The following is a 24,086-nucleotide window of genomic DNA, read 5'->3' on the forward strand; positions in this document are numbered from 1 at the left end:
TTCAGTACTGTAAGTAATTTTAGGAAGAAAAAACATTGTGTTTCTTTTTGGTGACCTCATTCATTTTGTGCAGGTCACAGCCTAATTGCACAAAGTCAGAAAAAAATTCCATCTGTGTTTAAAATGCATCCTTCTATCTGTTAATGAAAGGTTACTTTAAAATAATCCTAGCTTTTAATTATTCAAACATAAATATTGCGTTATATATCCAAGAGTAGTATAACAACAAGCCTCTCGTTGAAAATGCTGTCAAAAACTAAATCAGTATTATTTTTACAACCCCTCGCCATAAAAAGAAACATTCACACACCGAGAGGGTAAATAATCACCATCTCAGATAAATCTTTCGAATGAAGCTCTTGGGTGATCGTGTTGTATACCGGCTGACATAGCAATAAGAACAAAAAAAAACTGCAATACAAGCATACTCGAAAGTGCATTACCCAAAACTGACAAAAGGTTGTAAAAAAACGGACAGCTCCGCATTTCTGCTAAAAATTATCGGCAGATTTGTACGTTCTTCTACACATGAACTTTTCATTCGCGTCAGATTGTAAATGAAAGTAACTTTATAGTTTATCAGGAGAACTGATAATAATAATCTACTCAAAGGAGGAAGACTCCTCCCTCATTTCAAGGTTACCATGGCAAAAAGTGCAGACGTCACCGTCGAACGAACCCAGTATATAAGTATTTGGAAGGCGGCGAGAGAGCCAAGGGAGGTCGGCTGTGGGCTACGGAGAGGTGCGGCGTGTGGACTGAGGACAGCCAAGCGCAGCAAAGTACACCCGATCCAATCCAAAAGATTTATCAGTTGTTCTTAACTCCTTGGAATTCGGCTAGGAAGATTTACACAAAACACAGCAAACATGGGAGTTGGAGTAAGTGATCTTCTCAGTTTTCTCGTCTGGTGCCTGACAATCTGCCCTCGGCTAAGAGAGCGGCGCCAAAGGCAGCATAAGTCACACTCATACAGGTGGTGGTGTTTTTTTTGTCTGGGGAGGGGACGGGGGTAACTAAGGAGCTGTCTGCAGCCCCAGAGTTGTGTGCGGGCGGCGCCAGCCCGTATCAAAGGTCCGCCGCGGACCTGTATCCGCGCTGGTTACTTGACTGAGAAGCGCGGAAAGTTCAAGGCGCATCCGAGAGTCGGCGGAGTCGGGCGGCGAGCTGGTTACATTTCACCAGGCGCCGGCGGCGGCTGCGCGCAAGCCAGTCGTGAGGAACCGGGCTGGGAGTTGCGAGTCGAGTTTATACCTGGGGGGGGACGTCCTGACGTGTGAATACGGGCTGCTTTATAATCGTTGTCTGGGATTACAGTAGTAGTGAATGAAGGGAAGGAAAAAAAAACACGGCTAGATAACGTGTAACTTCCTCCTACTTGTTAAGCGTGGCCTACAGTTTTCCACGCTGAGAAGAAAAGGGAAAGAAAACTTAAACTCGCCGTCTTGTGACTAAAACAGATTAGTTAACTTATTGACATCAATATAACTCTTTTCGGTTTTAAGTTTATTAAGTTGTGTGTGTGTGCGCGCTGCACCAAACGGTAGCAGAATAAAACACATGTTGGATTTCTTCGGTATGTTGAAACTGAGCAAATCATGTGCTGGGGAAATTGGCGCACGTCTCGTTTGTCATCTGTGGTGGTGCTCGCCGGATGTCGGCTCAGCTCTCCTTTTCAGGTTTCCGAGAGAAAACGAGGTTCTAGTCCGTAAGAGTGAAGGGCTGGAGCTGCAGATGTGGATTATGTGCTGGCAGTGGCGCAGAGGCAGGAGGCGACGGGAGTGCGAGACCATCGTATTGAATTAAATGTGAGGGTGTCAAAAATGAACCTGTCTGTTTCTAGAAAACTGCGGTAGGGAAGTCAGAAACGTCGTTCAATAAAAAAGGGATGATCTTAAATTTGAAATCCAAAACTATACTCTTGGTTATGCGTTTTTATTGATTATGATTCATGGCTATAATACTCTGCACACATTTCCTTTTTCTTCTGCGGGATATTCGTTGATGAACTCGCCACTTTTATTTCCTAGAGACTGCTAGCCTTTTATTTTTTTCGGCGGCCCGTTTCCTGAACGCGATTTTTGCTACAAAAAATGTAGCGTCTTGAGACAAAATCACGCTTTAGAGGGGCAAGTCCTTCACTTTTTGATTCTCGTCGATTCTCAAAAAGCTCTTGTCTTAAGTAAAAGCCAACTTTAAGACGTCTGGAGGTTAGCCTACTTTTAATTGGGGGGGGGACATGGTGACTCGTAGACTTTAGTTGAAGACTTTCAAAACCGTGTCTTGTAGATATGTTGCTAGGTAGAGGAAAGCTGAATTAAGTAGATCTCCGGCTTAATATGTGGGTACCAAACGGCCTTTCTAAGTGTGACCTCGTTTTGATTTGTACGGTTTCTTGGGGGGGTGCGCCCGGGTTTCTGGAGGTGTAGTGAGTATTCTATAGAAGTTACAGTAGCGTTTCTCTCGTATCTGATCATTTAATCCGTATGCTTGTGAAATAATTAGTAACCCTTTTCATTCTGTCGTGTGGTTGTTTGATCGGGCTGGAAATGCGATCCTTATTGCAGTTGTCAGTACGCCCGCAGAACCCCAAACACACTTGCTATTCATGGTCTCATTAATATGGAAGAGCAGCAGTTCTGTAGGTTCTTCCAGCCAATGGCTGGCTTTGTGTGCTGTCCTCGGAAACAATATTTAAAATATGTTCAAGGTTCAAAGTCTGGCTACCGAAACGTCTCTAAGAATAAAATCCTAGGGTGAGCCCATATCTAAGCAATTCCTTTAAAGATGTAACACTTTTTTACATCCTAGTCATGATTAATTGAACTCTTGTTGTTTATCCGTCTCGGTAATAGAAAATGAAAGACTGTTATATGCTTGTCATGAAGGCTCAGTGATCTTAACTCTGATGTTTGGCAGAACATCAGACACAAGGAGAGCTGATTTAATGTGGGACATGCAGAGAAAGGGCTTGGCATCTTTCCTTTACTCTGTCACCCTAACGATGGCAAAAGTGGTGATCGTGACCCTCCTGCAACATGTGATCCCCCACCGCACCTGTTTCACAATGCGGGAATGAAAATCGGTCAGCTGAAATTTTTCATTTTACTGTTTAGGACTTGGTAACCTTTTCCGAAAGTGGATCAGGTTCTGTGAAAGGATTCAGCAGACCCCTTTTTTCCTCTGTGCTGGTGAATTGAAGATTACGAGATTTAGCATCTGAGTGACAAATTGTCTTGGTTTTGACAGTCAAAGGAAGAGTTGTTTGTCCCTGTACAGCATAATTTCTCATTAAAACTAAGTGAACGTGGGGTTTCTTATGTATTGATTTTTTTCCTAAAAAATCACTTTATAACCCAATACTTTGTAGGCAAAGCAAATTACTTTTGAATATCCTGAGGTGTGAATGTATTTATTAGTCATTGCTGCTGAGCTAGGTTTCTGAGTGGTATACCTGTCCAAAGATTTGTACATGAGCAACAACTGTTTTGAGGCATTCTACAAAATGAGCTTTTTCTCTGAATATCTTGATCTGAGTTTAGATCAGTGCCTGTCTAGTTTACGTCAGCCTCTTGGTCTTTATTCACTGTTGGATCTTTCCTGAAATGTTTTTAGTCAGAGAATCCTCCCCAAATCCATTCTAAGAACATACTGTACCCAACTTTGGCAAGACCATTTAAAAGAAAGAAAATGCCAGTAAAACAAACCACAGTTTTTGCCTAAAATATTGAATACTTAAAGAAACACAAGATTGGGTGGAGGGGGCTTTTAATCCCCTTTGTATAACATCTAGTTTGCAGTTAAATATCGACTAGATTTCAGAACGAATTTCCCTGTTTTAATTTAAATTTTACAATCATTTCAGCGCTTCCCCCAACTTCTTGGATACAGTCTCTAACAAAATGTATACCCATTCTTCTCATTCTGCTGTTCCTGGTGGGAGTTGGAAATTTTCCAGTCTTAATGTCAGAGATTCTGTTATCCTGTTCCTTTTATTAAGAAGAAAAATTAATTATTAATAGAAAATAAATGATATAGGTAGAAAGTTATTAATATATTTAAATTGTAAGTGTTTTGTCCTGTGCTGCCTGCTTTTTAATAATGTGCAGTGCTACAAATGGCTAAATGCTGACAAGAGGTCTTGTACTTAGTAGTGTTTGTCTTTGACCCTCAGTTTGTTCTTATTGAATATTATTTTTTGGGTGAGGGGTTATAAGCATGTAACTTTTATGAATTAAAAGATTAGAATTGTCCAGTGCACATACAGAAGTATGATGATAATTGTGGATGTCATTTGTTTTAATCTCTCTTTACAAGATGCTTCAGATTTTTCTTCTAAAAGTTTGGTCATATGCTTAAGTGCAGAAACGTGACGTTTACAAGTCATAGCTGTTTATCTTATGACGGCAACATTTTCCACTTAAGTCAAACACTGTGGCTTCTAATATCACTTCTTGTACAGTAATGCAGAAGTTGCACAACACTTGCAGTAGGACACAGTTAGCAGTATCAAAAGCACATTGAGGTAACTTCTCTGTTTGGCAAGGGTGGGTATGAGTGCACTGCAACAGCTGATTCTGGTCGCGACCACTCCATCAGTGGCACAATCCTAAGACTGACTTCAAAATTCAACCATCTTTTCAAGCCAGAACCCTAGGATGAGGGGTTTGAGCAGTGGTTTGAGGCACTGGGCTTGGGTTTTAGACAGTCTGTTAAAGGTGGGCGTTCTGCCCTGTGAATTGAGGTATGGGTTCAGAGTTCCTATCAAACTAGGCTTTTTTAGAAAGCCAAGCTGTCTGGGCGGGCCAAATTTCTTCTTGGATATGACAGTCCTACCTCTGTCGATGCTGGTTGCATCTAACATTCTTGCAAATAAAACCCTGAGATGAATACAACCATAATAAACATCCAAATAGAACAGATGGCTGGTACCTTCCAGTAAGGAGAAATGTGGAAGTGAAGAGAATGTTGCTGACTTTTTTTTTTTTCCTCTAGGGGTGTTGCAGGATTTCTGTGACCCTAGACAATAAATTTACACTGAGGCTGTCAAGATGCACTTGTATTATCAGGTTCATGGGCACCGGGGAACCTATTGTAATCGAAGTGTCTTGTTCGCTCATACCATTATTTTTTTATTATAATACAATATCTCAAAGCCCTCTGGTGGGTAAATAAAAAGTATTACAAAATCCTCCCTGCTTGTGTGTAATTCTGTTCCCTCCACTGTCTACAATGCTTTGCCATTTCTGTAAATCACACTTCAGTATTTGTGTAATGGGGGGGGGGGGCACATTTCTTTAGATTGCTTCATTAGAATGTGATGTCTTCTCTTTTTAAACCAAGAAAATCTGCAGTGCTGTGATGGACTGCTTGACATGTTCATGTTGAAAAGGTGCAGAGGAGGATTTTAAACAGCAATTTAAAACCCATAGTTGTTCTTTAAGTGACCTATGAATTTCAGAAAATGATCAGTTCTTTTAATGAAGGCTTTAATTTGGTAAAATTGCTTAGTTAACCCTTTCCTTCTGCAATTTTTTTACTGCACCTTGTCCCTGATGAAGAATCCAAACCAGTTGAGTTGAGGTAAATTTTTAACTCCTAAAGATCTGGAGCTGGCAAAAAAAAAAACTAACTTAGAGATGCTAAATTATCCATGCTTAAAAATGACCCTCTGTTTCAAAATGTGATTTATTTCATTCGGTATAAGGCCTTTTCTTTAGCTTCAGATCACTTGTAAAAACTCTGCTGCTTTCTCATTAACTGCAGTTATTATAACTACTTGTGCAGTTTGCTCTGAACTTCAACCTTCCTGTTCTTTTCCACTGTGCCCTTTTTGCTGACTCGTTAAGAAAACGCAAGCTGATTTGCCAGCAGAGAGGGTGGAAGTCCGCACATGAGGTGTGGTGGGGCAATAGTCTGTGTGGAAGACCTGCCGCTCAGGTCTCTCTCCGGAGGCTGTCGTCTTGCTGCACTTGTTTTCTGAGATATTGCCCTTAGTAATCCAAGCTGCTCAGATTTAATATACAGGAAAACTAAACTAAATTCATTCATTACTGAATTTTGTAGGAACAAGAAGTGTGCAAATTAGTGTTTAAACCTTCATTAACCGTGAAGACAAATGATCTTGATATTTGAATGTGAAACGACTTTCTAATGCTTACAATTAATTTTATGCTGCTGTAAAACAGAATTGGGAGCCTTGGGGAAAACTCGAAGTTAAACCACTTCTGATGTGGTGAAGTGCCTTGATGGCACATATTGAATACCCCTTGTAGTGAATACTTGTTTTCAGAATGGCTTTAACTGTAGCCATTAAAAAAACAGGGTGTTCTGCGCAAGCTCATGAGAGGAATGGCTGTTTAGGCTCTCTGGTGCCATATTTTTTCTTTTCCGCAGTTCATTATCTTTGTGAAAATGGATACCCACCTAACAGTATAACTGACATCAAAACCATGTCGTACATTAGAATAGTACATGAATGTGATGTATAGTAAGGAAGGATATACACTTGGTTGGGCTTCTGGGTAATATGATATACTAGGCTTTATAGAATAGATCAGGCTCTTTCTGGAGCTCCAGCATGCAAACGGGCTACACATTTGCATAGTGTGTGCGGTCTGCATCATGACGTGAGGTACTAAGTAAACAACCGGACGGATGAGATTGTGATGTGCTTGAGTGTACTTTAGGTTTCATGAAAACCGGTGATCCATTGACATTCAGATCACGAGGGGCACCTGTAATTTTAATATTTTAATCAAAGAGGACACCAACCTACAGGTTTGTTGGTACCAGAAGACTAACCTTCAAACTGGACAGTCCATGCTATTCTGAATCTGAGTCTTAGTCCCGAGCTATAAAATTGCAGGTTCATTTAGGTTCCCTTCCTGTACATTCTATTAACTTTCCTAAGTTTGAGTAAGTGCTCCGATTTCATTGAATAGATCTTAAAGTTGTTGTAACCTAAACATTGCAATGACCTGGATAACCATCTTGGCTCGTTCAAATGAGGATCTTGGTTGCATGTTGCGGATATTCTTGATTCGCTCCATACTGCGTCACAAACCGCCTTTTGAGATGCTCACTTGATCCCATGTTCATTACAGGAAGGCCGTGACAAGTATGAGCTGGCTGCCACCTCGGAGCAGGGAGGGAAGAAGAAGAAGAAGGGGAAGAAGGACAAAGACATGGATGAGCTGAAGAAGGAAGTCGACTTGGTAAGGCTCGTGCCTCTTGACCTTTCTCAGAAAAAACACTTCCTGTCCAGTTCTGTTCTTGCTTCTTTATTAGAAGTTAACCAAACCTGGTGACTCAGATTTCCGTTCTCTGCATTTTTTTTTCAGGTAATGTACTTTTCACTTTCCATTTTAAATAGCCGTATTAAATGTGCTATGTTCTTCTGAATCTTATTTTGTAGGATGATCACAGGCTTACTCTGGATGAACTTCATCGGAAGTATGGCACTGACCTCAGTCGGGTAAGTCTGTTATATCAGCAGGATTAGTTACTAGTGGAAGACTCATTTTCTGTTCCCCAAAACTATAGACTTACATTTTCTTGTAAGATTATTAAAGGTAAGTTGTGCTCCTTACTTATAGTTCTCAAAGGTTTTCTCTGGATTACATTGCAAGATATTTTTCCATGAATGTGTTTATATAGAACTATTATGCAAATTATTTAGACACTGCTGTGTGTTTGAGTGAATTTTTTGTATTTCATATTGGAGAGTTTTCCTAGGATATCCATTAACCTTTCATCTGTTTTCTTCAGAGTATAAAAGGAGCCCTGTTTTTGAATATGGGAACCTGTTTCTTAGCAACAGCAAGCACCTTAATTCCCTTTGGTTCCCTTTAGCATGGAAAACAAATTTTTCAACCTGTTTTCTGGTCTTGTCAAAGAATCAACCATGTCTTTCTGAATATTTCTCTATTATTTTTCCCTTCCAAGTTATGGCCTTTTCCATTATTTCTTCCTGCTTCAGTAAGAATTCTCTTTGGAGACGCCTGACATTTACCAAGCTTTGAAGGGTCAGCTGTTCTTGAGCCCTTCACTGTCTGAGAGTTAGTTTTGAAGCAGCAGGGGGATAAAAATGAGGGATTTTTTTTTATGTTGGCTTGCGAAGGTCTCTGTAATGGGATAGTATTCGGTAAAAGCAATGTTTGCAGTTTTTTGGGGCATTTGAGTAGGTTTTGATTTATTTCTTTTGGAACTAAAATTTTGGAGGTGCAACAGACACAGCTTGCTTCATATTTCATTGCTCTGTCAAATAGAGGCATTAAATGTGTTTGGCTTGCGTGCAGTAGGTGAAGCCATTACCTCAAGCTCATTAAGTAGAGCCAGGAGGCTGTTGCAAGTGCTGCTGAAGTCTGAATTCAAGGAAACGCAGAGAGCCAAAAGAAGTATATTCCTGCATGCTGTTCTTCTTCAGCTAGTGTTTGATGTCTTAGATTGCATTCATATATTAAACTATTATGAATCCTATTGTTTAATGTTGCCTGAGAATGTTTAAGGAAATATTGTGTGCATTAATGTCTTTGTTTTTATTTTTCCCAGGGTTTAACTGTTGCACGTGCTGCAGAGATCCTGGCGCGAGATGGCCCCAATGCCCTGACTCCTCCCCCCACCACCCCCGAGTGGGTCAAGTTCTGCAAGCAGATGTTCGGCGGTTTCTCCATGCTTCTGTGGACTGGAGCTGTTCTCTGTTTCCTGGCTTATGGAATTCAGTCTGCCATGGAGGAAGAACCTGTCAATGACAATGTAAGCAGATTGATTCAGTCTAAAGGAATCGCGTGGCTCCCTTTTTGTTTTCCTTTAACCAAAGCCATTCTTTTCTCAAACCATTCCTTTCTTCCACAGTTGTACCTGGGTGTTGTACTTTCTGCTGTCGTCATCATCACTGGCTGTTTCTCATACTACCAAGAAGCGAAGAGCTCGAAGATCATGGAGTCCTTCAAAAACATGGTTCCTCAGGTATTTAATATCGATTTTTTAAAAAAATATGCAGTCCAATGGGTGGATAAACCTCATGAAATTCTTGCTTCAGGAAAACAGATGGGTCTCACCTTGGGGGTTGGGTGAATGTCCAAAGGTACCACTGCAAGCCAACTACAAAATCTAACTAGTTTTATTACTACAAGTCGGTGGACAAACTTTGAAGTAAAAACCTTCTGGTTTCCTTTTCTAGCAAGCTCTGGTTATTCGAGATGGGGAGAAAAAGAGCATAAATGCGGAGGAGGTTGTTGTTGGAGACCTGGTGGAAGTGAAGGGGGGAGACCGGATACCTGCTGATCTGAGAATCATCTCGGCTCACGGCTGCAAGGTTGGTTACTTCTCCACGTCAAAGAGAACGTTGGGGACTCAACTCTCCTCAAGATGGCTAAGCTTTCAGAAAATTGCAAATTTATTTTTGTGTTTTTTCAGGTTGATAACTCTTCACTCACAGGGGAGTCAGAGCCGCAGACCAGATCTCCTGACTTCTCCAATGAAAACCCTCTTGAGACCAGAAACATTGCTTTCTTCTCCACCAACTGTGTTGAAGGTTTGTACTTGTATCTAAGACACATTTGCTTGCCACTTTGTGGTTGCTTAGTTGTAGCACCATATAATGTAGTTGGTCTAACCTTTTAGCGTAGTAATAACCCGGTGTTTAGTGATGGTACAGGATTGTACAGAAATCCCTTCCATTTTTGGATTTAAACATTGCTTATACAGGTGGAGTGTTCCATGAGAAATTGCCATATGAGGCTAAGCCTGTACCATTTTATAGTTTTTTGCAGGTTTTGATCTATTAACTCTGAGATGCAAGTACTGCAGAGAATTGGAATGCTGCTTTCGTTTATTTCCATCATTTTCTCTGATGTGGGTTGTTTTCTAAAGGCACTGCTCATGGGGTTGTCATCAACACTGGTGACCGAACCGTGATGGGCCGTATTGCAACTCTTGCTTCTGGTCTGGAAGTTGGTCGCACACCCATCTCTATTGAGATAGAGCACTTCATCCACATCATCACTGGGGTGGCGGTGTTCCTGGGAATCTCCTTCTTCATCCTCTCCCTGATCCTTGGCTACAGTTGGCTGGAGGCCGTGATTTTCCTGATTGGAATCATTGTGGCCAATGTACCTGAAGGTCTCCTGGCTACAGTCACTGTAAGAGCTTTAAGATTTTTTAAGGACCCTTGATGGTGGTTCATAAAGATACAGACGTGGAGTAAAGATCTCTCTATTCTGCCTTATCATATTCAGGTCCATTCATATCATATTTAAGTCCATTTTGAATTGCAGGCCTCAAGAAGACCATTGTCACAGTTTCTGGTTTAAAAAAAGTCTCTTCTATGTGCTATCAGTAGCAGTTGCTTCAGATCAAATTAGTTAGCCAGGTTCGACTTTATGAATATCTTTTTTTTTATTATTATTGACATTCACTCATTCTCTTTGAGAGCTTCATTTTGAAACTATAACAGTGTGTGCTTTTGCTCTCCCTCCCCCTCAGGTCTGTCTGACTCTCACAGCGAAACGTATGGCCCGTAAGAACTGCCTGGTGAAGAATCTGGAAGCTGTGGAGACTCTGGGGTCCACCTCTACCATTTGCTCAGACAAGACTGGCACCCTGACCCAGAACAGAATGACCGTTGCTCACATGTGGTTTGACAACCAGATTCATGAAGCCGACACCACTGAGAACCAGAGCGGTAAGCTACATGAATCTTTCATTTCGGTTACTTGAAAAAACAGGACCCCTCCTTTTCTAAATAAACATAGATGGGATGAACTCTTCATCTGGACTGTTGATTGACAAGAAAGCACTACATGATGTACCGTGCATTGGAATGTGTGGGAGCTCTTCCATCACTCGTGTCTGATCTCTTGCAGGTACGTCTTTTGACAGAAGCTCTCCAACCTGGGCAGCTCTGGCCCGGGTTGCCGGCTTGTGCAACCGCGCTGTGTTTCTGGCTGCACAGGAGAACGTGCCAATTCTGAAGGTCAGCTGTTGTCCAGTTTGTTTTTTTGGGTGTGGTACAAGTCTGACGTCGAAGTAAAAAAACTCAAACATCTGGTCACATCGTAGGTTTTATCAGTCAGACGGGGAGTAACGACATGGGGACCGCAAAGCAAAAATTCCCCTTGCTTCCTAAGGTTCTCTTGAAGAGATTCAAAGCAGCTGGCCTTTTTTCTCCCCATTGATGGAATAGTGCTTAAATGCCCTTTCTCTTTCAGTTTTTGTCTTGAAAGCAGAAATGGTGGAAAGTCTTCTGTAAAGGTTTATTTATCAATGCACGAACAGTACAGCATACAGCGGTGTCGTCGGCAATGAAATGCTTTGTCCGCGAGCTCGTTAAGAGGGATAGAAGTGTAGGAGGACAGGAAGTTATAGGGATTAGATTAACATTAGGATACAATTAATTACACAATTTCAATTTACAGATTGTAAAATGTAGTAACACTGTAATAGAAGGTAGTAGGTCATCTCCAGTACTTGCATAAAGATGGAATTGGTGCAGTGTATTTCATGGGTTAAAACATTGTCCACAAAGATGTTGAAAGTCAACTGTGCAGGGGTGTATGAATAAGATTCAACACGTAGGTAGTAGGTCTTGTTTTAGCTATTGCCTCGGGCACGTTGGCAGTAGTAAAGCCAGAAGAACGTGAAACTCGGACAGCTGTGATGTTGGTATCTGGTTATTAATATCCATTTGTGAAAATTTGCATGTTGCATTATTTAGAGGGAAATGTGGACTTGATCATTTAAATAAGCATTTCATTGATGAGGAGAAAAAAGGACTGTGGGATTACTGTGTGCTACAGCAGCAGCAGGAGGAGGAGCTGACCTCCTTAAAAACTCCCCTACAGGATTTCTGGTGATGTTTATTAACCTGCTGCTGAACAGTTGGCCCTGTCTGCTTGGGGGGAAAAAAGTTCACAGTGTTCTGCTGTCTTGGTAGATTACAGTTCATTTGTGTACTGAGGGTGTAAGTAAGCACAAGCAGAACAAGCTGGGTGTAATTGAAAGAAACTTTAGAATTTATTTCCATTTCAATTTTGATTTTCTGAATGAAAGCATCTTTCTATCTCCGTTTATGAAGGCGTTAAGGAAATTTGCCTCTCCATCTTGTGCAACATAGCTTCTGTGAGAACTATCAGATCCCACATACTGAAGAAGTGTTTGACTCCTACATAATTATAGTTTGCTGATCTTACCGAGACACACTGGCGCTATTTTTCTGTTTTCTTCTATTGTGCTTGATGGGTTCTAGCATTTATTCTTCATTTGTTCAACTTCACCAGAACCATTTCAGCTTAACTGAGTGACGCAGCTAACCTTTTTGTAGGACTTTTCTTTTTAAATGAAAGCGCCTCTTTCAACACAAGCACATAACACAGACAAGCTCCTTTTTAGCAAACGTTTAATTAACTTTGTATGACGTATTTTTAAGTTTAAATTACAGCTCAAACTCTAGGACGATTTGTAATTCAAATGTTTTCCTGGCTTGGAGTATTTTACATATTTGACCTTAATTTAAAAAAATAAAGTCCTTAGTGTTTTGGATGTACAATGTGAGAAAACTGGTGTGCCATATGAATCTATATCAAATCAAAAATAGATGTCGGAGCCAAAACAAAACTTCCTAGTCTTTTTATCACAATCACAGCCCTAGGCCAGCCAAAAAAGCCAAGCGTTCATGTCTCCATTTCTCCTGCTTGTGTGCTTTTTAGTTAGTGTACTGATGTGGTAATGTTCACACAGACCTGAGATGTTTGCTTTTAGGACTTGCACACTGGCAATTAAAGACGCATCCTTTAGAAAAAAGTTCATTTCAACCTTGAAGTTGTGATGGTTACAGCAGTTAGCCATGCAGGTGTTGGGTCCTGGGTTTGATTTTTGTTCTGCTGCACATTTTGCGTGACTTGTATGCCCTTCCCATGTCTGGGGGGGGTCTAGTTTCCTCTCACCTCGCAAGAAGGTGCAGGCTGGATTTAAGGGTTTGACCTTGCTCCTTTTGGGTGATTAAATTGCTGCATCTCTGTCAAACTTGGACATGGGACGGGCTTAGAAATAACAAGTGCAATTCCAGATAGTCTGGCATTGCAGGTAGGTTATGCTAAAAAAAAAAGCTTAATGATTTTTCTTTACAGGGTAAAGAAATTTTAAATATTGATTAAACGTAAGGATTCTCCTGTTCAAAGTCTTGGACTGCATGATCATTGTGTTTATCTCGAAACTTCACAGAGAGATGTTGCTGGTGATGCCTCAGAAGCTGCCCTGCTGAAATGTATTGAGCTGTGCTGTGGGTCTGTGAAAGGAATGAGAGAGCAGTATCCCAAAGAGGCAGAAATCCCCTTCAATTCAACCAACAAGTACCAGGTACAAACATTAATCCAGGTGCCTAAAGGCAAACCACAAAGGCGAGTTCTCCAAACCTGGATAAGTACAACAATTTTTGTATAAATCTGGACAGACTCTCATGTGTGCATAATGGCTTCTGTCTCTAGCTGTCTATCCATAAGAACCAAAATACATCCGAATCCCGATACCTCCTGGTGATGAAGGGCGCCCCAGAAAGAATTCTCGACCGCTGCTCCACCATCCTGATGCAGGGCAAGGAACAGCCTTTGGACGATGAGATGAAGGATGCTTTCCAGAATGCCTACCTTGAGCTCGGTGGCCTGGGAGAGAGAGTGCTTGGTAAGTCTGTTCTGTTGCCTTCTCAGCCTCATTAAGAGAAACTTAAATGTGTGAATGTGAGGAAACGAAGCCAAATTTTTCACAATTACTTAGTGCAGGATGGCTTTAGATTTATTAATCACCGTAGAGCCAATTTTTTTTCATCTTGCTGCCCTCCCCCGAACTAAACTACTCAACTGTAGCGCACACAGGAGGGAGAAGACTCATTTGGTCTTGGCCCCTAACTGTTGAGGTTTCTTGTGGGTTAATGCAGTAAGATGAGCAAGATTTCTTGCTGCTGAATCTACTGGTTCCTCATGTTCCATTTACCGTCCTGCAGGATTTTGCCACTTTGCCCTGCCTGATGACCAGTTTACTGAAGGGTTTCAGTTTGACACCGATGAGGTGAACTTCCCAACCGAGAACCTCTGTTTTGTGGGCTTGATGTCCATGATTGATCCTCCCCGTGCTGCTGTGCCTGATGCTGTGGGCAAGTGCAGGAGTGCAGGAATTAAGGTAACTTGCTTTTTTAATATAAGCATTCTGTCATGTTGGTTGTCTTAAGCAATCTTAAGCAGTCATCCTTCCCTTTATTGCTTTCAGGTTATCATGGTTACTGGTGACCATCCCATTACGGCCAAGGCCATTGCAAAGGGTGTTGGGATCATCTCTGAGGGCAACGAAACTGTGGAAGATATTGCAGCCCGTCTGAACATCCCTGTTAGAGAGGTGAACCCCAGGTATGGGACCCATAACTAAGCTTCTTTGCCTTTTGTGTTTGTTGTGTTTTATTGCTGCAGTACAAAAATGGCAGCTTCATTTATAGGTATTGGAAACTAAAAGGTCTTGGAATTTGTAGGTGTTGATTGTTCATCGTACACAAAAACACAAGTTGAGGTTAAAAATAATGCATGACTGTTTAAAAAAGGTATTGTTGAGTCAATCCAGCTCTGCATTTCTTTTTGATAGCACATTTCTTTTTTTTCTGCGTTTCAAACGGTCTCTTTTTATAGAGATGCGAAAGCCTGTGTAGTTCACGGCGGTGACCTGAAGGATATGACTTCTGAGCAGCTGGATGACATCCTAAAATACCACACTGAGATCGTGTTTGCTCGAACCTCTCCTCAGCAGAAGCTCATCATCGTGGAGGGCTGCCAACGACAGGTGCTGCGCAGTATTGAGTTACTCCTGTTCTGACAATAGTCATTAGCCTTGACTAAACACCCTAGATTGGGTTCTACACAATACTGTGGTGTATAAGGCATGAGAAGAGATCTGACATCTTGTATTACGTAACAGGCTTGAATGCTATTTAACGTGGGTGTGCTGGGGATGTTTTATCTAGGCATGTAAGCGATAGCTACACTTAGACTTTTTGGGGTTTCTTCACAAAGAAATATATTTATTTTAAAAACTGTACTGACCCCATAAAATGAAAAGCCAGAAAAGGCTGGTTACAGTAATGTAATAACTTAATACAATTTCACCAATAGACAGCAAACAGTAATGCTTTATGACTATGAGCAGCATAACTATAGTATTACCTTTGTGCCAGACTGTAACTGTTGAACTTGAAAAATACACAAGGTATAGTGTTAAGTTTTGTGTAACTTGTTTTGTAGCACCATACTTTGAACAATTTTTGTTAAAAGTACAGTGTTTGAACCTAGATAGTTATGTATGCATCACCAGCATGCTGATGAGGACTTCCAAATATTAGAGAGACGTTAGTGTAATGTAGCTCCAGGCCAATGGAGTCATGCAGCATCTTATTAAAATTATATTATGCAAAGCAATTATAAATAGATGCTCTATGGTTAGCTTCCTTCAATTTGATTTATGTTCTTGAACAAAACATAATTATCTAAAGAAGCACCATGTTTTAATGTTATACCAAATACAAATAAAGCCTGTGTTTTGTGGAGGCCCTGGAGGCACATCATGTGCGCGGTAGGGATGAGGGCAGAGATGTGCCGGTAGTGTTAGGAGCTCGAGCAGAGAAAGTATTAATGTTAACGAGCTCCTGAGGTCTGCAGAGCCGATACCTTTACATTGTGTGTATGAGGTTTTCTTGGAATCATACAGAGCCAAGTGGATGCTGATAGTGATGTTGCTTTTCATTTACATTGTGGGCATGTCGGGTAAAATTCATTTATGGAAACGTTCAGGCATCGAGATGAAGTGTAAAACTCATGCCTTAAAATGAACATGATGGTCATTAAAATATTTTAAAATGTGCATCTTATTTCTAGCTTTACTAATAACATGAAGTGTGGTAGGTTGGCAGGTTATTTGTGGCTGTCTTCTAGAAAACCGTTAGTCTTTTTTTTTTTTTCCCCCAATGGTACATTCCCTTATTGCAAGGAATGATTGAGGTTTCTTAAATATGCAGCCAACTATTGGTGACATCTTTGGTGGCTTCCTAAAGACACAGTTTTGAGAAAACCTCTTGAATATTGATCTTAAATGTGTTAAAAGTCTCGATGTCTTCATGGCTCCCCTTATTCCAGCTTTTACAATTGGACAGTATATGTCGCACTATATGTAGTGTAAACCTTACTTCAGATGAGCGATGTGTATTTATGTTGTTATGTTGTATGGGGCAGCGCTGGCGATGTGCGTTCCCCCAGTGGAGAGCCTAGGGATTCACTGGAGAACCATTGACTAGGCAGCAGATTTATTCTTGTCACAAAATGCAGGTTTCACTGCTCAGTTTATGGCAAGACTTGAACACTTTTGGCTTAATTTAAAGAAAATATCAAATTGTTTCCAGTGACATTTGGATATTCCACTTCTATGTTATTTAATAACTACAAAACTGGGGGGGGGGGGAGAACTGGTTACGCCAACCTGTCAGTTTTTCACTTGGGATGTATTGCTTTAACTGGAAGGCTCTTGGTATGTAAAAACCCAGTGAACGTCTCTTCCACTCACTAGGGTGCCATTGTAGCCGTGACTGGTGACGGAGTGAACGACTCCCCTGCCCTGAAGAAAGCAGATATCGGTGTTGCTATGGGCATAGCTGGATCAGACGTCTCCAAACAGGCTGCTGACATGATCCTGCTGGATGACAACTTTGCTTCCATTGTGACCGGTGTAGAAGAAGGTAAAACGGTTTTTAGAAGTTTGTAAAGAGCTATCTGTGAAAGCGGTCTTAATTTTTCAAGTGAATTGGCTGGGTTTTATTTTTGCCTGACCTCATTGGATCTCTAAAGCTTGGTAAGACTGGGCCCAGTAAATACTGGGATGGGAGACCTCTGAGGAGAGAATGGTGACGGTGATTTTTCACTCTAGACATGACTAGACCAGTTCTTCACTATGCTGACAGAGGACGCTGTGCTGTAGGAATCACTCTCTCAGATGAGTTCAGGACCTCCGTTTTCTTGGCCACCAAGATCTGATGGCCCTGCTGTTTAAAGTAGAATAATTACCCCCAGCATCCTGACCGATTTATCCATTCTGGGCTTGCACACTTTGCCCTGTTGAAGTATCTCCTTAATTCAGTAAGTACAATAAACTCTGCCTGGTTGGCTTGTGATGGTGGCTCTTCAGTGGCGAAGTAGGTCCCCTTTTATGTATTCTGTATGTTAAAGACATTGCTATAACTGTTTGAACTTTTACTTGTTTTCCCACTAGGCCGTTTGATCTTTGATAACCTGAAGAAGTCCATTGCCTACACCCTGACCAGTAACATTCCTGAGATCACACCTTTCCTGCTCTTCATCATTGCCAACATTCCTCTGCCACTGGGAACTGTCACCATTCTGTGCATTGACTTGGGCACTGACATGGTGAGAGCAAATGCATTCTTCTTTTCACTACTTGTTTCAAATGTAATTTTATCTGCTCTAGTTATTTAATGTGCAAGTTTATCATTTTAAAACTGCAATTTAGATTAGCTGAGTTTTAAGCCTCCGTTAGTCATTTTTTTATTTTTTTTTCAAGGTTCCTGCTATTTCCTTGGCTTATGAACAAGCAGAGAGTGACATCATGAAGAGACAGCCAAGAAATCCAAAAACAGACAAGCTGGTGAACGAGAGGCTTATTAGTATGGCCTATGGTCAGATTGGTAAGTGTTTTTATTAGGGAAAAGGTTGTTTCAATCAAAATAAATCCAAGCATTGGAGGGTTAGTAGACCCTGACATCCAGCAGCCTCGAGTAACATTGACATTAGTCAATATGCTACAAAAAGCACATGATGCACATTCTAATGATCATCATGTACTCCGCAGATTCACCAGCTTTTAAAAGAATGACTGAACATAATTGCACCTAACAGATGATAGTATTGCTGTTGATGGTTTCTTATCAAATTGATTGAGCTGGTTATGCACAGCAATGGTTATATTTTACTCATGCATGCTCAGCTGTGTAGAACTGTTTTTATAACATATTTCAATTTTTCTTAGGTATGATTCAGGCCCTGGGAGGCTTCTTCACCTACTTTGTCATTCTTGCTGAGAATGGTTTCCTACCATCTGACCTGCTTGGGATCCGTGTGTCTTGGGATGACAAATACGTCAATGATGTGGAAGACAGCTATGGTCAACAGTGGGTCAGTGTGATCAATATTTTGACCATGTCTGCATTGGAATAATAATAATGCAAGATGTTTATTTAGTCTTTTTCTCTGTTTTCATTTTTATAGACTTACGAGCAAAGAAAAATTGTTGAATTCACCTGTCACACAGCATTCTTTACAAGCATTGTGGTGGTGCAGTGGGCCGACTTGATCATCTGTAAAACAAGAAGAAATTCTGTCTTCCAGCAGGGAATGAAGTAAGTGTGGGGGAAACTAGGTGTAGAATTACTTTCTACCACAGAGTAACCTTTTGAATTAAGTTTAATATCACTGAAGACTGGATATTCAACTGAATTGGTAGCATCGTAATGGTTCGAGAAATGCAGATTGACAGTTTACAGTGTGATGAGGAATCTGATTAATTCGATGCCTGATGTAGTCGAAAAATGGCTCAGCTAGAACACTGATTGCTCTTCCACCAGAGATCCACGTAAATTGCTCCTTTCTGTCAAGACCTAATTTACCATTAACCTTCCACAGGAACAAAATCCTCATCTTTGGTTTGTTTGAAGAAACCGCTTTGGCAGCCTTCCTGTCTTACTGCCCAGGAATGGACATTGCCCTCAGAATGTACCCACTCAAGTAAGTTTGAGTATAGTGCTTTCTTGCTCTTTATTTAACTAGATGTCCACGAAGAAATATTCATGATCTCGGGGGGGCCTTGGCTGTGTACTGCTGCAAGTTGAAGGATGACCCTCGTCTACCTGACACCAGTGAATGATGCAACATGTACTCAGCTTAAAGTTATTATTAGGAGTCGTTTATCAGTTGCTGCAGTGTTGAAGTTGATTCTTTTGAAAGCTCTCTGGACTACGCATTTGACCTCTTGTAATTATGACTTGGAAAGTCTCCTGGTGGGAGATGACTTTTATCTGAGCCTTTTCCCTTGACTTAATTCCTTTTTCTGATGCTGTTTGACCACTGATCTCAAACCTGTTTTACCAAGGAATAAACTGTTAAAGTATTTGCATCATTCATAAAATATAAATTCCCGTTAATGAATTCCATACGCTTTCTACTTGGCTACATTACATTGAAGTTGATTTGCTACATTTGTCCTCTTCAGACCAAACTGGTGGTTCTGCGCCTTCCCCTACTCCCTACTTATCTTTATTTATGATGAAATCCGGAAACTTATCCTCCGACGCAGCCCAGGAGGTAAGACTATTAATTATTTTTTGTTTATAAGTGTATTTGTTGTCTAAGCTTATAACAGGTTTATACAGGTAACGGCTAAAATAAGGGAAACACATGAGTAAATGAGGGATGCAAAGTATATTGAAAGCATTGTTGCCCGTTATTTTGGCTTCCTTGGCTAAAAGAAGAGATGGGCGAATGCTGAGGCAGGTTTGACAGGAGCTTCAATGGTCAACTTGCTGACATTTCACGAGGAGTGGAGGCTAGGTTTGTATCGGCTTGGAGTCGGAGGGAAAGATGACATCCCCTAGAGGCAACTGTGGACGAAGCGCATACTTATCAACTGTGATGTTGGTGCATTGGTTTGAGATGCAAGGCCAAACAAACGAGCAGCTCTGAATTAGTTGACTGCCTGCTAATATTTTAGATTTGACAGTTGTAGTTTTGTCAAATATAGTCCGTTGGGAACTTGACAGAGAGGGATGCTATGGTTGGATTGCAGTGCATAAACCCCTTATTACACCTAAAAGTGCACTTTGACAAGTAGCGGTACAAAGAGCACAGGCAGGGCTCTACTGAGCAGTTGAGGGGGGAATCATGAGTCGTTCTTCACCCTGTTCTCAACAAGCGGGCGAGCAGATGTGTGGCAAATGTCAAAAAACTCCCAGGCTCAAGTGCTTGTGTCCCACAGTGAAGGGTTCTGGTGGCTCTGTTATAGCAAGGGGTGTGTTTTAATGTTGATAAGGGCCACTCAGCCCCTTATAGGACATGGTATATATTGGTATTTACAAAGCCATTCTGAGTGATCACTCTCATCCTATGCTGAAGCATTTCTATCCTGATGGGACTGAAATCTTGCAGGATGACCATGCCCCAGTTGCTAGTCTTCCATGATGTTTATGCTCCTCTCTTCCATTGACTCTGAAATTACTGTGAAAATTGATTTATGCTAGTGGTAAGGAAACATTAAGCATATTTGCTCCCCACTATATAGCTGGGAATCCATGTTCATTGAGATGTATAGAATTTATAAATAAATCAGTTTGTCATTATTTTGTGCTAATATTTTTTTTTGATTGTTTGACCAAAGGAAACAAATTGGTTTTTAATTCTCAAATTTGTGGTTCTTGGTGTTTGTCAGTAAAGTTGGGTCTTGACATGCAGAGCCCTTGCAAAAACCCAAATTCTTGGGTGAACAAGCCCATCTCTAAGCCCATTGCATAATGGCCTACAACATACTTTGTATGGGTAAAAGACATGAGTAATACTCGCTTATATAATGTTTAAAGCAGTAATGAGTTGACTTTCAGTTAATTTTAAGTAACATTGATCAATAAAACCAAACAACAGTAATAAACTTACAGTTATCATCTAAAATAAACACGAACCCCTCCTCTGCATCCAGCTGACTCCTGTGCTTTCTCTCTCTGCCTCCAAGATTATCACCTTGCTCTGTGATGAAATGTGCAAAAAGAATTTAGAGCGCCTGTAAAACTGTCTCCAGCCTCTCATTTCCCTACACGGCTGACACAGAACCTGGAGTGTTCGTTATATATATATAACGAACAAGACCACTTGGGGAGAGCAGGGAGAGACTCGTTCACTAGCTAGATTTTCCTCATGATCCATATCTGTTGCTCTGCTCATTAGAAAGTTGTGATTAACAACCTTCGACTTGGTTTCAGGCTCAGTTTGTTCTCTTGCATACAAGACCCGATCTGCCAGACTGAATCGCAACATGGCAAATTAGCCGTTGGATAGATTTGAAAATGTCGAGACCCTGCTGTACTTCAAGCACAAGCTCAGGTGTGAAGCTCGCACTTCGGTGTGAAGCTTAAGTGGAGGAAAGAATGTTTCCTAATGTAGCCTTTTTTCATTTTGCAGGTTGGGTGGAGAGAGAGTCGTATTATTAAAGGATCGCCGCCTGCCACACGGTTCCATGCATGGTAGTCGTGCTGCTCTGACCTTTAACCTCAGTAACTTTTGGATGTTTTTATATAGAATGCTCAAAACAACTGAGTTAGAAACTGAGACTTTTGGTGTTTGTTCTGGAGCAGGAAATATTTTATACATGGTTTTTAACAGTAATTAAAAATAAACTTTGTCAAGTCTCATTTGTTGTCTTGTGATTACTTTCTGGGGCACCATGAAATATTCCATTCGGAGCACTAAGGGAAACCTAATCCCGCAGCTATGAGCACAATCAATGCAACAAGAAACATCTGACCCATAAGAAAGACCTGGCAGCCAACTGTTCCAGTACTTCTGTTCCTCTAATTGGGGAAGAGGGGGGAACCGAAAATTGTTGTTCTTAAACATTAATTGACATCTTGTGCTTTTGCCTCATTCATCTTTTCATCTCAAATCCAATTTGCTTCAGTATAGCTTACAGCAAAGATGGAAATGTATACTTCACTGCCCCGATACTTAGGGAGGGCACTGTAAATGCCATGGGTTTTTTTTAAATGTTGATCTTTCAATGACTTATTTTCAAACCTGTTCTGCGATAGATCAGGAAACAATGCATGTATTTTACAAACTGATGTTCCTGTTTCTGGCCTATGAGCATTCTTAAACCAATCAAATGCTCATGTATACACCATTTCAGCATCTGGAGACATTTCAACACTGCAGCATTCACCTGATTAAGTAACCATGTAAACTATTTCCCGTTAAACAGAGCATACCAACACTGAGAAGAAAAAAGCAACATATAACCCTTTTTTGGCAGATGTATTGCATAATAGTGCATCTTTTACAAACTATTATGTAGCATTCATCTCTTTAAACCTCCCTTCAGAAAGTCTCATTCAGACCACAAAAACTTCACGGCACTGGTCTTTACTAGCTTTACAGCTCTTTCAAGATACGAATGAACGGTCCAGGATTCCTCTCAAAAGAGACATGTCTAAGAGGAAGAGAAGACGGGTAGTGTGAAGATGTAAGTTTTTATGTACTACAAGGTACGTCACTTCCATTAAATGTACAAAACCAATAGTCATTTTAAGTTTCTAAATTTATCCAGAAACCCATTTCTGTTTTATAGCTGACCATGTTCCAAATATGTTTGCAATGCTATATAATAGATTTGCAACACATTTTATAATTATAATGACTTTCAGGATGTATATCACAAAATTAGCCTGATTATTAACAATTAGGTCATATTGCTTGCTTGTATGGCAGCCTTCTGTGAACATTTTTTGGATTCCTGTCACATTGATTTTAAAAAAAGATTAATTTTAGTTTCCCTCCGACTCTGAGGAGCATTTTTTAAAACTTTTTTCAGTCTTAAAACACCTTTTCACTCGGGCCTGTATGTGATTACCTCAAAGCTTACCCTGTATATTCTCATTTAATTTATTTGTACTTTTTATGATATGCTTTCCTCTTTTTTTCTTTATTACTATGTACAGTTTTCTTTGGTTTGGAAAAACACTTAAGTTATCACCTTTTTGAGAACTGGTTGCATTCTGTTTTCAGAATTCCTTAGTAAAGGGAAGATTTCTTCAACTGAATTTCAAGCTGCTAGGAATTCATAATTCAATAGCATCTGAAGAAGTAAGAGGTTAACAATCTGCACCTCCACAGATGGGTGACTCCCACTGAGCTCAGGAGTGGCGCAATTAAATTATCAGCCTACACAGAGCACAGATCTTTACTCCTACACAGGAAAGGTCAGCAAATTTAGGGAAATTTATATGCAGTAAAACAATCTGTGTACCAGAAATGCAATTGTTACTCGGTTTCTTCAAAATAATCAGGCAAAAATTACTTTTATTGTTTTCAGAATAACAGGAAGACTTTGCTGATATATATGCAATTAATATTTTTTTTAACTAATGCATTTAAAGCCATTAAAATAATTAAAAATGGATACTTTTAAAGGAACTGAGTAGCTGAAGTAACTCAGGTTTCCAACACATTAATTGGATACTATCCAGACATCCTACCTGTGGCTGCATGAATCTGCAGGTTGTTGATCGAGAGACACCCTTTGCCCGAAGTCTAACATCCATAACTCTGAAAAAGAAGACCCACCACAACTTGAGTGTTATTGGGACCCAGCTGGGGGCAGAGGAACAGAGCAGTGGTTTCCAGAGGAGCTCTCCTGCTGTGACAGCGGTCATTCTCCAGAGCACAGCTCTTGACATGCAGAACCCAAACACCATAAAGCTTTGTGAATTAGGCTTGGAAAGGAAAAAAAGAAGATTGTGCATGTGCTGTTGCCAATGCCTTCACAAAAGTGTTTAATTTATATGAGGGTCACACTTACACTGTATTTTTAATAGAGCTCCTAGAGTTCCATTAGCTTGCTATAGTGTTGTCACTCCACTGGGCTCTTTACACCCATTAAATCTCCAGCATGAAGTGGCTCAAGCTTTTGGGAAAGAGGGTGTGATTCTTTTTTTGGGCTATGAAATGTGGGCTCAGTGCCATGACTCAGATCATACGCTATTGTTGAGGCTGATAAGGATTCTAAAGTGGAAGACTTACTGGTGAGCAATTCAAAGTGTCATGGGCTTGCAGTTTACTGGGACTGGGCAGTTACAGGCTTCGGAGGCGAGGAAAAACTCTTAAAATTAGTTAAGCCCTTATTAAACTGGAGTGCATACCACGTCATAGACTTTTTAAAATATTTAATAAATATTAATATAATAGAATAATATTTACATATTAATTATGATTTTTTTAATAATGTCAGGA

At 40.5% G+C, this 24,086-nt stretch overlaps 1 protein-coding gene across 1 annotated transcript; it reads left to right on the plus strand.

Annotated features, from left to right (window-relative positions):
• The first annotated feature begins 697 nt into the window (after positions 1–697).
• Positions 698–21,493, plus strand: LOC148675650 (sodium/potassium-transporting ATPase subunit alpha-1). The gene is made up of 23 exons (XM_088644495.1): positions 698–881; positions 7,107–7,217; positions 7,418–7,477; positions 8,554–8,757; positions 8,857–8,970; positions 9,185–9,319; positions 9,421–9,538; positions 9,877–10,145; positions 10,489–10,687; positions 10,869–10,978; positions 13,225–13,359; positions 13,488–13,680; positions 14,000–14,175; positions 14,263–14,399; positions 14,673–14,823; positions 16,597–16,765; positions 17,296–17,450; positions 17,605–17,728; positions 18,070–18,215; positions 18,309–18,439; positions 18,723–18,824; positions 19,309–19,400; positions 21,264–21,493. The coding sequence occupies exons 1-23, from the start codon at positions 870–872 to the stop codon at positions 21,290–21,292; spliced, it is 3,072 nt and encodes a 1,023-aa protein (XP_088500621.1). The 5' UTR covers positions 698–869; the 3' UTR covers positions 21,293–21,493.
• The last annotated feature ends 2,593 nt before the right edge of the window (positions 21,494–24,086 follow it).

The sequence above is a fragment of the Lepisosteus platostomus genome, chromosome 2 (genome assembly GCF_059453375.1).
Source record: "Lepisosteus platostomus isolate fLepPlt1 chromosome 2, fLepPlt1.hap1, whole genome shotgun sequence".
NCBI lineage: Eukaryota > Metazoa > Chordata > Actinopteri > Semionotiformes > Lepisosteidae > Lepisosteus > Lepisosteus platostomus.